At 36.0% G+C, this 15,912-nt stretch overlaps 1 protein-coding gene across 6 annotated transcripts in view; it reads left to right on the top strand.

Annotated features, from left to right (window-relative positions):
* Arl13b (ADP ribosylation factor like GTPase 13B) overlaps positions 1 to 15,912 on the top strand; it is a 65,111-nt gene that overhangs the window by 29,253 nt on the left and 19,946 nt on the right. For all 6 annotated transcript variants that reach the window (XM_055594466.1, XM_055594475.1, XM_055594483.1 and 3 more), the window contains exons 4-5: positions 11,631 to 11,736; positions 13,414 to 13,616. In XM_055594466.1, the coding sequence (XP_055450441.1) occupies positions 11,631 to 11,736; positions 13,414 to 13,616 (309 nt within the window). The remainder of the gene's footprint in view (positions 1 to 11,630; positions 11,737 to 13,413; positions 13,617 to 15,912) is intronic.

Below are 15,912 nucleotides of genomic sequence, written 5' to 3'. Positions count from 1 at the left end.
TGTGCATTTTAAGCAAGCTATATGTTGTTTTTGAATTAGCATATTTATATGGCCTTGTTTTCCTATCTAGGCATACAGGAAGAATATTGTTTTGATTATCCTGATTTCTCATTCTTGCCAGTTGTTTCCAAAGATCTCAAAACTCCTAGGGCAAAAAGTGTAGGAATTCATATTATGATACATCTTTAGATACTTGAGAACATGTCTATATATAATCTTATCTTTGAAGGCTGATCATATTTACGTTTTCACCTACTGCTCCTAATTGTTCACAGTATCAAATCAACTGGAAATAATTTGCATATAATTACATATAATGATTAGCTAATGATACATATATATATATATATATATATATTTAAATGAGTTAAGGCTGTTGTTGGTAATAAACCATGATATTATTTTCTCAATCCTAGAGTTTAGGAAGGCACCAAATGTCTTTCATAGTTTTGAAAAGGCTGAGTGGGGGCGGCTGGAGAGATGGCCCAGCAATTAAGAGCGTTGTCTACTCTTCAAGAGGTCTTGAATTCAATTCCCAGACAGAACGTGGTGGCTGACAACCACCTGTAATGGGGTCTGGTGCTCTCTTCTGTCATGCAGGCATGCATGTAATCAATGTGCTTATACGTGTAAATAAATATATCTTTGAAAAAAAGGCTGAGTGGGGATAGAAACAGCTCATTGATCTCTAGCCATTTCTTAATATTGAGTATGTAAAGCTCTGATAGGGTATGGTACTGTGAGACTCAGTGTTTGACATATTTATACAGTTGTTTTTTTTTTTTAAATCAACAATTTAGATCTTCTCACACACATATAGTTATCAGATGTATTCATGGTGCTTAATGTGGACTATCTCCTGAAGCTGCATTGAGATTCAGAAGTTAAAGTACCATCAAACATATACTAAATGTAAAAGTAAAAGTAAAATAAATAAATAAAAACTTTTCAAAAGTATTTGAAACAACAAGTACTTTAGAAAACACCTCCACATCTGTGAAACAGAACTGGCTTCCCAGCAGTTATCTATGACAAAGTGTTGGACGTCAATATATGCTTTTAGGCAGAGCCACCAGAATAATAAGTACTAGTATAATAGGCTAAGAAACATACTTAGGCCACTTAATATATGGTGTTCATGGCACATTGAGGGTAAGATACTTTGTGGTAGAATGTTATAAATTAGGAGTTTCCAAAGAAATACAGAAGTTAAGCACAGAAAACCATACAAAGGGGAAAATCATTGAAATAAATTTAAACCATTGCCCTGTGCAAGAGAAGATCTCTTTTATAATTATTTTTTAAATATTGAAAGCTTGTCTGTACAATATGGTTAAACATAGCATCATTCCAAAGGTCATTGAGTGGGAATAATGTGGGAGAAGTCTTCATACAGTTTAAAGAAGACTTATTAAGCGTATAGTGCTGTCCTGAGATAAACTAATTTAGGAAGTTAGAATTAAAGCAATATATAAGATCATCATCTGTTTTAACAGATAATCTGGCAAGGCCTCTATAAGGAGATATTTGGGTTTTGAGTACTAAATTTTGAGAAGCTAGATAAGTGAAGAGACAAATGAGTATAGGCTCTATGTAGGAGATAGAATGCTGAACCAGTGAGTAAGACTGAATTATTTTTAAAAAAGATTTATTTCTAATTATGTGTACATGTGTTTGTTTGTGTTTGTTTCTGTATTTGCACATGAGTGGAGGTGCCTATCAAGGGTCAAGGTGTTGGATGCTCTAGATATGGAGTTAAAGGTGGCTGTGAGAGCTGCCTGATGTAGATGCTAGGAATGGAACTCAGGACCTCTGCAGAAACGGGACACTGTCTTAACTGCTGAGCCATCTCTACAGCCCAAGACTGCTGGTGTACTTGAACACAATTAATGCCTGTGTCGATAGAAATCAAGAGAAAAAATTAATAGACAGGAAAGAAATCAGAAAGGTAGCTAGGAAGCAGGTCGTCATTGATTTGTGTGGGAACTAAGGAATGTGAGTTTTACTATAGAAGCGGAAGGCACATGAACAAGGGTGGCACTGGGGTAAATTTTGATTTCAAAAGTTTTTGTTTTTTTACTTGCTTTATATAGAATTGTTTCTCTGGCTAGTACAGTGGTTTATAAAAAAGGTGAAAAATACAGAGAGAGAATACATAGAAATAATTGGGAAATATTTTGGAGATAGAAGCAATACAACTTGATAATTTTAACCCATCAGCCACACCTGACAAAAATAGTTTTTGAGGTACTTTCCAAACAAGTGTTTGACCTTTTATCCCTTGCTCTTTTTTTCCACCTTCCCCCAAGCCCCTGGCTTCTCATCTTTCCTGCCTCTGAATACTGGAATGCTTACAAGGTGAAGATTCATATCCATTTCTTCCTTCCTTCCTTCCTTCCTTCCTTCCTTCCTTCCTTCCTTCTTTCCTTCCTTCCTTCCTTTTCCTTTCCTGTCCCTGTCCTGTTGTCCTGTCCTTTTTCCTTTCCTTTCCTTTTTTCTTCTTTCCTTTCTTCAGGGTTCTCTGTGTAGCCTTAGGTATCCTGGAAGTCACTCTATAGACCAGGCTAGCCCAAAACACTGAGATCCACCTGCCTCTGCCTCCCAGGTGCTGGGATTAAAGACATGCACCATTTCCCAGCCCCACCACTGTCATTAACCTCATGGTACTAAATACTGTTGTATCTCCACGCTAAAGTGCTCTTAAAGCTCCCGTCTGCTTGCCCAGCCCCTTTTAGGTACATCTTAAATAACTGCACTATCTCAATACCTAGATTGTTCTAGATTAGTCAGTGGCAACTCTAATCTCTCAGTGACTCTGATTTACAAGCTCTGGAGTCATTCTTGACTATTTTCTTTTTCAATATTTCATATCTTAGCTCAGTTCCAAATAACAAATAGAGTTTACTAATCTTTCTTTCTTGGTATATTTGGAAGCCAGCCACCTCTTCCATTCTGGTCCAAGACATTATTACTTCCCTTGGATCATTGTTAGAGTCTTCTGAGTGCATTCTGTTTCCTGTTTTGTATCCTCTCACCCTCATCTTTTCTCAGCACAGTTTTCAGTTAAAAATTTTTTCTTTTGTATCTCTCAGAGGAAAAGCCATCACCTAGAAGGAAAAGATTATCTTGGCATACAGACTATTGTAAACACTAAGTTGAACATGTAGGAAAGACGGTATATCACAAAGAATAAGGCCTTTTAAAAGAAAAGAAGTCTTCTTATGCCTCAGCTATCTGCCCAAGCACTTGCTGTAGAATTTTATTACCAAAGTCTTGTATTGTAAGTGCCTGTTATCTATAGGACATTTGAAGTGTCTTATTTACTTTAACTATTTTTGTAGACAAGCCCCCCCCTACTCATGTGATATTGTAATATCAAACTCAAATTTAAAATAAGAAATTTCTAAGCTGGAAAAGTTTTCTTCTTACCCATTACCTTCTTTATTTTGTTTTCTACTTCCCAATGAAGGGAATAATTTCTCTACATTATGTAAAGACTGTTGGATGGGGAATTACCAAAGCAGTGAGTTTTATACCCTGAGTGAACATAATAATAAAATTTGACATTAAATTTAGAAAATTTGTGAAACGAAAATTAGTCACAGAGAAATAGTAGATTAGATATTATAAACTGGCTTAGTGGTGCACACCTTTAATCCTCTGACTTGGGGACTCAGAGGCAGGCCGATCTCAGTGAGTTCGAGTCCAGCCTTGTCTGCAAAGCGAGTCCAGGACATGCAAGTCTACACAAAGAAACCCAAACAAACAAAAAAAAAATGATTAAATTTTATGTTAGGAATGTAATTGTGGATCTATGTATTAGGTATATCTTCTGGAAATATTTCTTACCGCCTTTTCTTAGGCCTAGGAAATAAAATAGAAGCTCTTTATAAATATATATAAATAAATATAATCTATTTAAAAATAAAACATTTATGGCTTTTACTCTTACATTTATAACAGTGACACAGTGTTGCACATATGTATGTATTATAAATATAAATATGTGTGTCCTTGTTTGTGCATGTGTCCATGTGTGCATGTGGTCCTGGGTGTGGCACAGCCCATGCATGGATGTCAAATGACAACTTTTGGAGTTGGGATTTGGTTCCTTCCTTCTACCATGTGCATTACAAGGAACTGTGCTCAGGTCAGCAGGCTTGGCAGCAGGCACCTTTCTTTACTTGCTGAGCCATCTCACCAGTACTGGCCATTGGATTTTTGAGATGGGTCTTGCTATTTCATTCCAGGCTGGCCTTGAACTCACAATCTTCTTATCTCTGCCTCCTAAGTGCTGAAGTTACAGATATGCATCACTACACCCAGCAATTTCTCCCTTTTAACTATACTAAACAGGTCATATCTTATATTATAGATAATTATGGCTTATAATTAATTATAATGAATTACAATCAATATAGTCCTTAATGCAAATTTTAATTCTAAATTATAAGAGTTACAGTAGAAAGATTATTAGCATTGTAATAAATTTAACTTGTAATTCCTTGTGAAATTTAAATTTGATTTGTAAAAATTCTACCTAATTCTATTTGCCCAATAAGATATGACACAGTAATAACTATTTTCAAGCCTGGAGTTAAAGCTTGAAATGGTGATTGTTCACAGTCATGTCTGTATGTTCAGAAGGACTCCATATTGGTCACTGGAGACCTCAGTTCCACCTTTCTGATTAAGGCTATCTTCATGTCAAATCAAGCCCTGAGCCTCTCACAGCCATTATAGCACGTTCTCTAATATATTTAGATGGGATGACCCTTTCATTTTTAAAAATCTAGAAACAAATTGTTGGAGCCTTAGAAAAGCTTTTTTTTTTTTCTGAAGTATCAGTTTATTGTTTTAAGTCGTAGCATATTTCATATTCCTATCCTAGCCTACTGTGTCCTAGCAAAGAACATTTGGGAACCTGAAATTTATTAACACATTTGGTAAGCCACAATGTTTCATTTTGACTCCAGTAAAGGATGCATTTTCCAGTCTCTCTGAAGGAATACCATGCCATATCATACTATTTACATACTTATTTTTATGAGTCACAGTTCTAACTATGTAATCCTGGCTGGCCCGGAACTAGCTATATAGACAGGCTGGCCTCAAACTCGGATCTGCCCAAGTGCTGGGACTAAAGACATGTGCCAACATGCTCAGCTAACTTTTATATTTGAATATAAAGCAGTTTAGGGAACTCTTTAAAATATATCAGTATGTAATTCCTATTCATTTTCCCTGGTACATGTTCTAAACAAATCAGGTAAGGGCTAAGGAGATGGTTTGGCAAGAGCGCTTGCTGCACAAGCATGAAGACCTGAGTCTGCATACACAGCACCCACACAAGAAGTGGGAGTGGACACATGAGTCTAGATCTCAGTGCTGAGGAAGAGGTGGAGGCTGGAGGCTCCATGGTGCTGGTCAGGTGGCAAGCCTAGCAGAAAAACAACCAACTCTTCTCCAGTGAGAGACCCTGTCTCAAGAGAATAAGGTGGAGAGCTATAGAAGCAGACACCTAATACCCTCCTCTGGTCTCTGTAAGTGCAGAGGGCTGTGCAAATGCACACATGCACATTCGTACACATGACAAATATATACATAAAGCACAATACGTATTAGAACATTTCTTTGTTTAGGTCCCTAGGTAATTGATGATAAAATGCAAACATGTAAGTAGAATTAGGTTTCTTTTTGCTGCTTTATACCAGGACATCCATATAAAGTAGATGATATTTATATAGTCAGCTATAATGTATATATGGTGTGTATCATTGGTAATGAATACTTCATTGTCAGTTTATTTCTTTTGAAAATTTAAAATATTTACATTAAAGTTTCTTTTCTTTATTAGGTTATCTGTCTTGGTAACATTCTTTTCTTTCAGGTGGCCATTAACTTCTGGTTACTCTTGAAAGTGGGCAAGTAGATTTATTATGTCTTTTGGAGTATTATATTTTGCGGGATGCCCTCAGGGGCCTATTAAATTATGGATTAATTCAAAGGTTGTTTGGTTGTTCCCATTAGAGCCCATGGAATTTGTCCACAGTTGTCTGGTTAGTGGAAGTCCAGACCCAGAAGCTGCAGAGCTTGCCCACTCAGGCATGATACTCCATTTATCACATCAAAAAAGACACATAAGGAAAAGTTTATATTTGTGTATAGATAGGCACGCAAGAAGATAGATAGATAGATAGATAGATAGATAGATAGATAGATAGATAGATGGATAGATAGATAGATAGGGAGACAAAATACCTCAGTTTTCTGAGATTTTTGTAATTTAAAAGGATACCTCATTTCCTGCTGGGCAAATTAAAATAGATATTTCTATATCTGTATAGAATATGTACAGAATTTCCTTGCTCATCTAGGAAATTCAGTTTTGTTTTCTATAATATCTATGTTATAAGTCCCAGCCACTAAGATAGATTATTTTCTTCTGGTCCAAAGTAATTTTGTTTAATTTCTGCCCATAACCATGGTGCCTGTGTTTCCTTTTCATTTCTAGAACCTGCTACTTTTGCTATATTAAAAACTATTGGTATTCTTTTAAATTGATATTATTGATATATTTTTCTTTCTTCCTATTTTTATTTTTTTGTTTGGTTTTGTTTTTGGTTTCTTTGTTTAGCTCTGACATTCCTGGAACTCACTCTATAGACCAGGCTGGCCTCCAGTTTAGAGATCCACCTGCCTCTGCCTCCAGAGTCCTGGGATTAAAGGCATGTACCACTATGGCACTAATTTGATAGTTTTAAAGTTAAGATTAATATCAAACTTTCCTCTATATTTCAAACAGAAAGGAACCATTTCTAAAATAGCTGTCTACCTTTATGAAGCCATAGATGATCACCCTTGCAATGCTAACTCTTCAGCATTTTCTTTCAATTCCTGTTTGTCTATGTAAAACCTTCCTTAATGTAAGTACTCAGGTACACTTACATGCTGTATGTATACATTTTCTAGCAGCTGATGTTCATACCTCTATGCACAACTGTTTCTTTAATTTTATCCATAAATTAGAATATAAGCTATTAGAATTTAAATTTTGAATACAGTTCATGAAAGCATAAAATAAAAACTCATAAGAAATATTGAAGTAGTTAGGCTAGATGAGATTCATGAGATCATTATTTCATGCAGTTTTCTTAGTATGATAGTAGTCTGTCTATAAAAGATAAGATTATCAGTACGTTTAGTTAATTTACTACTGTGTGGTTTTTAGTTTGCTATGTGGTTTGAATTTCATCCATAATATTGACTGTGCTGTAAGCTTAAACATGATATTTGAGAAAAAAATAGGACAATAGTTGACACATATGGTAATAACTTGTAATAGTTTCTTGTGTGACAGAGAAAAGTAAATGGGAGTGACTCAAGGGAAACTTTCACCACCCTGTTACAGAGAATTCAGATTCCTAAAGACAAACATGAATATGCATTACCTAGCACCTTTAGAAACACACTATTGGGTGGTTGGTGTTGTATGCCTTTAACCTTGGTCCTGGAGTGGGGGTGCAGGGCAGAGGCTGGTGGATATCTGTGAGTTCAATACCAGCCTAATCTACAGAGTGAGTTCCAGGAAAGACAAGGCTATACAATGAACTCCTGTCTTAAAAACTAAACCAAAAAAAAAAAAAAAAAAAAAGGAAAGAACTACACCATGGGATACATGTTTAATATGCATGTGGAGTTTTTAGAAGTTCTGTCTATAGTTACTATGTTGATTAATAAATACTTCAAGAAATATATTTTGTTTTGTATATAAAGGTAATTTTCAGCATTTCTCTGGCTTAAGATTAAAACTGGAGGATCTTACTCCATATAGTCGCGAAGCCTGAATTAGCTGACATTTTCAGTAATGTATGCTTTCAGTAGCCTTTCTTTGGATTCGATGTAGATATATTGTCTTGTTGAACTAACTTGATTATAAGATCATTTCTATTTTTATTAATAGCTTTTTTAAAAAAAGTTTGCTTATCTTATTCAGGAGAGTTGAATGTATATGAAGTAGTCTTAATACTAAATTTCACAGTGTATAGCCTTGAAGAGAGATTGCCTTGTGTATTACATGGCTAACTTCATATCTACTTTTTTTTTCATATCTACTTTTAAAATACTTACAAAAGTTATTATGTTGATTTGAATGAGTATTTATTAAATCCAGATATGGTTACAATTTAACGTAGGAAATACATTTAAATTATGTCTATTTAAACATTAAGTTGATCTAATAGCTTGGAAAATAACTATGATAACGTCATTATTTAAGTACTTTCAACACTATTTACAACATTAAAATGCTTGAGTGCTTTGACATTTTACAGTAGTCCCAACAAAACTATCTTAGAGTTTCTTCAAATTAGTTTTAGCAAATCCTGGGAAATAACAATAATGCTGCCAAATTGGGGCATAAAGTTCTGTTCAATGTTACATGTGAAAGTCCTGTCTAAAATAAGCATGGCATTATTAGTTTACTGTCTAATATAAAGAAAGAATTTCAGATTTGTTTTTGTGGGATCTGTTTTCTAATTTTTCTAAAAAGAGAAGTCGTTTTTATAGAATTAAAGTAATGATTTCTCTAAGGTTGATAACTATACCCCAGTCCTCGTCAGTTCATCATAACAAGGACAGGTCACCTGCTTGCAGCTCGGTTCAAATCTTGACAAGTAAGTAACTGAATGACCTGCTGAGCCCTTCTTTACTGTCACAGTGTACCTGGATTTCAGTGTCTGGATATTTCACTTTAAGTAGCTCACATACACACACACACACACACACACACAGAGAGAGAGAGAGAGAGAGAGAGAGAGAGAGAGAGATCGGAGGGGGGTGAGGGAGAAGGAAAAGGAGAGGGAGCTAGGAGAGAAAGAAAAAATTCACTTACCTTGGTGTCTTGTTCTTGTTTTCCCAACCTTTGTGTTAGAGTTCTTAGTCTGAGAGAAAAGCCAAGTGCCATGGAGTGGAATGCTTGATCAAGTACTTAAATCACTTCTAAGCCACAAGCTTTCTTTATGGTTCTTATACAGTTAATTGAAAGCCAAACAATGAAGTCAAATAAGTTGGAGATAAAGTTGTACATTTGCTGCTACTATCAAATGGGAAGCACAGATTGCTTTCTCCACACCTGGAGAATCTGGTTCTACCTGTTCCTCAGATGAAAGGAAGATCATTTTCACTGCAGCTCCCTGGTAACAGGAAGTGCTTGTTAAATTGTCCACAAAGTACACTCTCTGTACGTGGTCTACACTACCTGCAGGATGCCTTACTTCAAAGAAAAAAAACAAAAACAAAAAACAACAACAAAAAAACCCCAAAACTCTATTGTATCTAGACAAAGGTTTCTCTTAGACTTCAAAATCTACAAGCACAGGATGAGGTAGGCATAAGAAGGAAGGAATGAAGCCTGGTGTGCACCATTTAGGTTCCACCTATAGTTAAAATCTCTTCTGTTTGGAAATTCCCAAAGAGCTTGGCTCACAAATTTATAGAAATTTAGGAAAAAAACACCTGAGTGGGCTTTTGTCTATGAACCTTCCACCTCACTTTTTTATATAATTTTTTATTTTTTATATTAATTACAGTTTATTTACTTTATATCCCAGCTGTAGCCCCCTTCCTCATTCCCTCCTAATCCCACCCTCCATCCCTCATCTCCTCCCTGCCCCTCTCTAAGTCCACTGATAGGGAGGTCCTCCTCCCCTTCCTTCTGACCCTAGTTTATCAGGTCTCATCAGGACTGGCTGCAATGTCCTCCTCTGTGGCCTACAAGGCTGTTCCTCCCTCAGGAGGTGGTGGTGGGGGGCAAAGAGCTCTCCACTGAGTTCATGTCAGAGACAGACCATGTTCCCCTTACTAGGGAAACCCACTTGGGTGCTGAGCTGCCATGAGCTACATCTGACAGGGATTCTAGGTTATATCCATGCATGGTCCTTGGTTAGAGTATCAGTCACAGAAAAGACCCCTGTGCCCAAATATATTTGGTCCTTGTGGAGTTCCTGTCTTCTCCAGGTCTTACTAACTCCCCCTTCTTTCATATGATTCCCTGCACTCTGCCCAAGGTTTAGTTATGAGTCTCAACATCTGCTTTGGTAAACTGCTAGGTAGAGTCTTTCAGAGGCCCTCTATGGTAGGCTCCTGTCCTGTTTCTTGTTTTCTCCTATTTCCAATGTCCATCCCATTTGTCTTTCTAAGTGAGGACTGATCATCTTACCCCAGGACCTCCTTCTTGTTTATCTTCTTTAGGTGTACAGATTTTAGTATGTTTATCCTATTTTATAAGTCTAGTATCCACTTAAAAGTGTGTATATACCATATGTGTCTTTCTGCTTCTGGGATACCTCACTCAGGATGATCTTTTCTAGATCCCACCATTTGCCTGCAAATTTCATGATTTACTCGTTTTTAATTGCTGAGTAGTATTCCATTGTGTAAATGTACCAAAATTTCTGTATCTATTCCTCAGTTGAGGGACATCTGGGTTGTTTCCAGGTTCTGGCTATTAAAAATAAAGCTGCTACGAACATGATTGAGCAAATTTTCTCACTTTTTTTTATACTGTTATTTTTCACTTTAGGGTAAGTTTCTTTAATTTTTAATGTATAAAAGCAAGGTTATACGGTAGTTTTGTTTCTTTATTATGTCAGTCTAGAAATACAAAATTAATTTCTACCAGAAATACTTAAAAGGAAACTTAGGAATGAAAATTCTTTCATAATGTCAAATTTCTAAACCTTTAATTATTTTGGCATCCCCATCCCCAGTGGAGATATTGTTTCAAGGTGAGATGAGCTGGAATCAAAGTAAAATTTAGATTAATCCTTTGAATTCCCATTTCCCCAAACCTGTTCTCCCCATTTCCCTACCAGATAAAATGACTCCTTTACAGTACTCTTTGTGAAAGCAAAGAAGAAATTCTTTAGTGCAAGATTGGTGAATGAATGCTAGATCATCTATATGATAGGTCATTTTGCAGCTTATAGTGAAATCTGTAGATTTCTTTATTGTGCATCAAGATAATGTCAGGATTGAATTTTGTGTTCAAAAAAATCATGGCCGAAAAGAAACATGCTATCCATGGTGCGCAGTTGTAAACTTTTGAAATACTACCTACACATGTGTTTGTTTATATTTTCAAAAGGAAACAGTGTGAAGCTGAACTAAGAAATACTGAAAATGATTGTGCTTAGAAAGAGGGGAATAGGAGAAACCTCATACTGATTTCTATAGTGGCTGTGTTCAGTCACTCCAGTGTGAAATGGAGTTGAGCTCACCTTCCTCCCACTATTGTTCTTAAACAGAAGAAAGCGCCTGAGTTTTCATCTACGGGCTATGGAAAGTAGTCTGCTTCTTCTTTTACTGCCAGTTATTTTGTTGTTGTTGTTGTTTTGTTTTGTTTTTTATTGGTCTATTGCTTGCTTGTAATTTTTTATTGGCTTTTTCTTTTAGTAACCAGTAGATTTTAGAGCAGTAACTATGAAAAGTTATGAAATCTGTACTACAGTATTCCCTGGGCCAGCTTATAGTCAGTAGATTTAATTCTTGGGACAGATGACATGAAAAAGGTACCACAAATGCCACATGACTGTATTTCTGGTGTACAACCACTTCATTTGTCTTCCTAGGTTGGCAAATAAACAAGACAAGGAGGGGGCTTTAGGAGAAGCTGATGTGATTGAGTGTCTCTCTCTGGAAAAGCTGGTCAATGAGCACAAGTGCCTGTGTCAGATAGTAAGTTTTCTTATTGCTGCTGTTACTTTTCTTTCTTTCTTTTTTTTTTTTTTTTGTGGCTCTTCTATATATATTTAAAACACACAGTAAGAACATAAGAACATCTCAAATTATTTTAAAGGTAAAAAGGATTATCAATCAACATCTTTGGAAATGTCATTAAATTTAAATATCTGCAAACAATCCAATCAAAAGGAGGGGGAGGGGAAACAAACTCCCAACATTTGGCTAAGGAGGGACTTTACACGTGAACGAAATGGTATTACAACATCATCTTTCAGAAAACTAGTCACTACACCCTGTAACAAAGAACACAAGAGCAATATCGGAGACACCCCCCAATTTCCTGCACCCATTAGAACATTTCCGTTAAGAGCTCCTGTGCCGCAGGCTTTCTTTCATTGCATAAGCCACATTACATCTCTATAGCGCAATGCCAAGCAGCCTTTAAGATCTGTAAAGAAGGCTGGTGTCCATTCTACAAAAATATTAACTTACAGTACATAACACTGCATAATTTTAATCTGTACAGTTTTTCTCTCCCACAGGTGACACATATCAGTTTGTACAAGCTAGGAAAAAAAGTAACACTTATCTGGTTGTTTGCATCTGGGACAATAGTCAACAGTGTCAACCAGAATTTGGTGTTCAAGTTTATTCAGAACACCTCGTTTCTATAGAAGTGAACTAGAAAACAATCTTTGGTGGCCTTGCTGTGTGAAAATTCAGCTGAAAAATAGAACCCAGACATGACAACCTGAGTTCAATCCCTGGAATTGACATGATAGAAGGAGGTTGTAATTAAAAAAAAAATCATATCAAACCTCTTAAGCTAAAATTTTATAGTTTTTTCCTTTCTAATTTCCAAAATTTGCAACCTAAAACATTAACTGATTCTATCAGTAGTCATTAAAACAAATAGAAAACATAAAATTTTTGAAATTAATGTAGAAAAATTTCATACAGTCTTAAGGAATTCAGTAGAGGCTTTATTCAACTTTCAGCAAATGGACTTTAGGTTGTGAGCCTTACAGGTGTATCTGTTGCTATATATTCATTGGCATAAGAATTTAAAACTTTATTGTTCTCTTTCTCTCTTTCTCTCTCTCTCTTTCTCTCTCTGGTCTTTATTTTTGCTTGTTTATTTAATTTAAGACAGGGTGTGATTATATCTCTCTGGCTGGCTTCAAACTCCAGATATGTGCCTGCCTCTGCCTCCAGAGTGCTGGGACTAAAGGCATGTACTACCACGCCTGCTTTTTCCAGGTGTTATTAATAAGTAGTGGTACATTTCTCAGGGCAGTTCCATTTGTCTTTTAGTAAATTCATATAAAATTATATCTGGTTTTCTCATTTATAATGTAACATAGATAGTATCTGTAATTTTTTCAACTTCTTATAGTACTAAATTTAGTTACTGCAAAATTGTGTTTTGGAAATTATTTTAAAAGGAATTTAAAATAACTTAAAACATCTTAAATTTAAAATTATCTAAAATATTTTAAATTTAGTAATTTTAAACATTTTAAATTTAAAATTATTTAAAAGTTATTTTAAAAGGAAGTTAATTTAAAAGGCTAAATTTTGCTTTTTCAGTATTTTTACTTAATGATTTATGACCGTTGTTTGTGTGGAGAAGTTTTATTCTTAATCATTGGGTTAACTGATTTGTTTTAGGAACCTTGTTCAGCAGTCTTGGGATACGGAAAGAAAATTGACAAGTCTATTAAGAAGGGGCTTTATTGGCTACTTGATATCATTGCAAAAGACTTTGATGCCTTAAGTGAACGCATCCAAAAAGACACAACTGAACAGCGAGCTCTTGAGGAACAAATGAAACGAGAGAGGGCTGAGCGGGTGCGGAAATTACGAGAAGAAAGGTATGTGGATTAAATATACCCCACAGTTCATTTGAAGATTAACAAGGGAAGCTTTAATCTGTTAGTTTTGCTTATTTCATCTGTCTATTCAGTTTCAACTCTTTATGTACGAAGAGTTTTAAGTAAATTTCCTATTTCTATGAGTCTTTGTGTATAGCAGTGTAGATGGTACTTTTGTTTTGTGGTGCTAATATCCAGCCCAGGGTTTGTGCATGTTAGGCAATCATTCTACCAGGGAGCCCTATCTCCAGCCTAAGTGATGGACTTCTAAAATTTTTCTGTGGTTGTTAATAGTATTTAAGTATACTTTTTAAGTAGTGACCTCTCAAAATTTTAAATTTGTATCAGTTGGAAGTGAGTAACTTCAAAGGTGTTCTTCTAATTTTTATTTGTTATTGGGTGGGGTAGGCTGATGGTAGAGGCCAGGGATGGTGTTTACCATTCTTCAGTGCTCAGGGAGCCTTAGCAAAGAATTACTTGATTCAGTGTGTCAAAATATAATAGAAGCCTGTCTACGCTAAACATAGACCTCAGATGTTAGAGGAGAGATGAACTCAAACCTGATCTGGAACACTCTTTGGGTTTTATTGCTGTGAAGAGACACCATGATCACTGCAACTCTTCTAAAGGAAAACATCTCATTGAAGCTAGCTTACATTTTCAGAGGTTTAGTTAATTATCATGACAGGAAGCATGTTGGCATGCAGGCACACATGGTGCTGGAGGAGCTGAGAGTTCTACATCTTGATCCACAGCAAAAGGAGTCTGTATGCCACACAGGGTGTAGTTGTGCATAGAGGACCTTAAAACCTACCCCACAGTGACTCGCATCCTCTAATAAGCCAGTAAATAAATAGTTCAATAAGGCCACATCTCCTGATAGTGCTACTCCCCATGGGTCAAGCATTCAAACACCTGAGTGTTTATAGGGTCCATACCTATTCAGATCACCACAAACATTAATTTTACCAAAAAGTTGAACTATCTTGAGATGTTCTTTTTTAAGATTTATTTTATTTTATTATACCAATATGTATGTGTATGTTTGTGGGTCTGTGCACATGAATTCAGGTGCCTAGGGAAGACAGCAAGGGATCCCCTGGAGCTGGAGTTACAGGCAGTTGTAAGCCATCTATCATGGGTTCTGAGAACTGAACTTCTGTCTTCTGGAAAGGCTATGCTCTGGCTCTTAACCACCATGCCATCTCTCCAGGCTCTTAGCCGCAAGGCCATCTCTCCAGGCCCTAACTTGAGCTTTTAAGATACATTTTTTAAATACTCAGTCTGAAGAGAAGTATTTAAATTCACTAAGCTAAAAAATGATTGCAAAAGTACTATTTCAGAATCATTTATAAATTAATGTTGTAAGGAAGCACTGAGATTTGAATAGAGTTAAATTTAATATTCAATCTTAAATTACTCTGTCACTTTTTGTTAAATGTTAGAATTGGGAGAAAATGAGATTTTTTTTTTTTTTTAAGAAAGCTCTTACAAGATTTACAGTTGTCTTCTTGCTGCCTTAATAATATTGGCTTTCTGTGTGGTTTTACAAGCTGCCTCCAAGTTTTCTCCTGCACTTGGAGCTTTTTGAGGCCTCTTTAACATTGTAGAGAAAGCCTTCTGATGGTACCCTTTCATGTAATTCAGAGAACAGACCTAAAGGAAAGAAATATGTGTGGAAATTACTCTCCAGCCCACCAAGTCCTGAGTGGTGTCATCATGCCTTTTTTCTATGTCTCTTGAAACTAGAAAAATGAATGGTCTTTTTCCCTCTTGTTTTAAAAAATAGAGAAGTTTGTCTGATTTATTTTGTCACCTACTTCTCAAGTGGAGGGGTTGAGTGACTTACCTGGGTCTCCAAGCTATGTGCAGTGTGACCAAACAGCATACTTAGTGCTTCTCTTGCATTCAGGGGAGCAGGAGGACTTCCTGAGTTTCTGGGCTGCATGAAGCATGATTAGCTCCTCATGGGAAGTTCCTGTTAGAATCCTTGGGTATTTGTTGTTTTTAATCCTAGTATACGTTTTCAGGATATAACACCCATTATAGCTAACCATATAATATACATTTTTTTTCTCCAGTGCAAACATAAAAACATTGGGTGAAAGGCAGAGTTAGCTCACTGGTGGAGTGCCTGTGGAGCTGTTATGAATTCTGGATTTAACCCTAGTACCAAAAGAAGGAGGGGAAAGGAAGGAAGGGAGGGGTGAGGCAGATAGCCAATAAGTAAATACACCAATACAGGAAGAAAGAAAGAAAGAAAGAAAGAAAGAAAGAAAGAAAGAAAGAAAGAAAG

Source organism: Psammomys obesus, unplaced genomic scaffold (assembly GCF_907164565.1).
Source record: "Psammomys obesus unplaced genomic scaffold, mPsaObe1.curated_primary_1811, whole genome shotgun sequence".
Classification (NCBI taxonomy): Eukaryota; Metazoa; Chordata; class Mammalia; order Rodentia; family Muridae; genus Psammomys; species Psammomys obesus.
The sequence above is the reverse complement of the archived record's forward strand: the minus strand, read 5'-3'. Positions and strand labels throughout refer to the sequence as shown.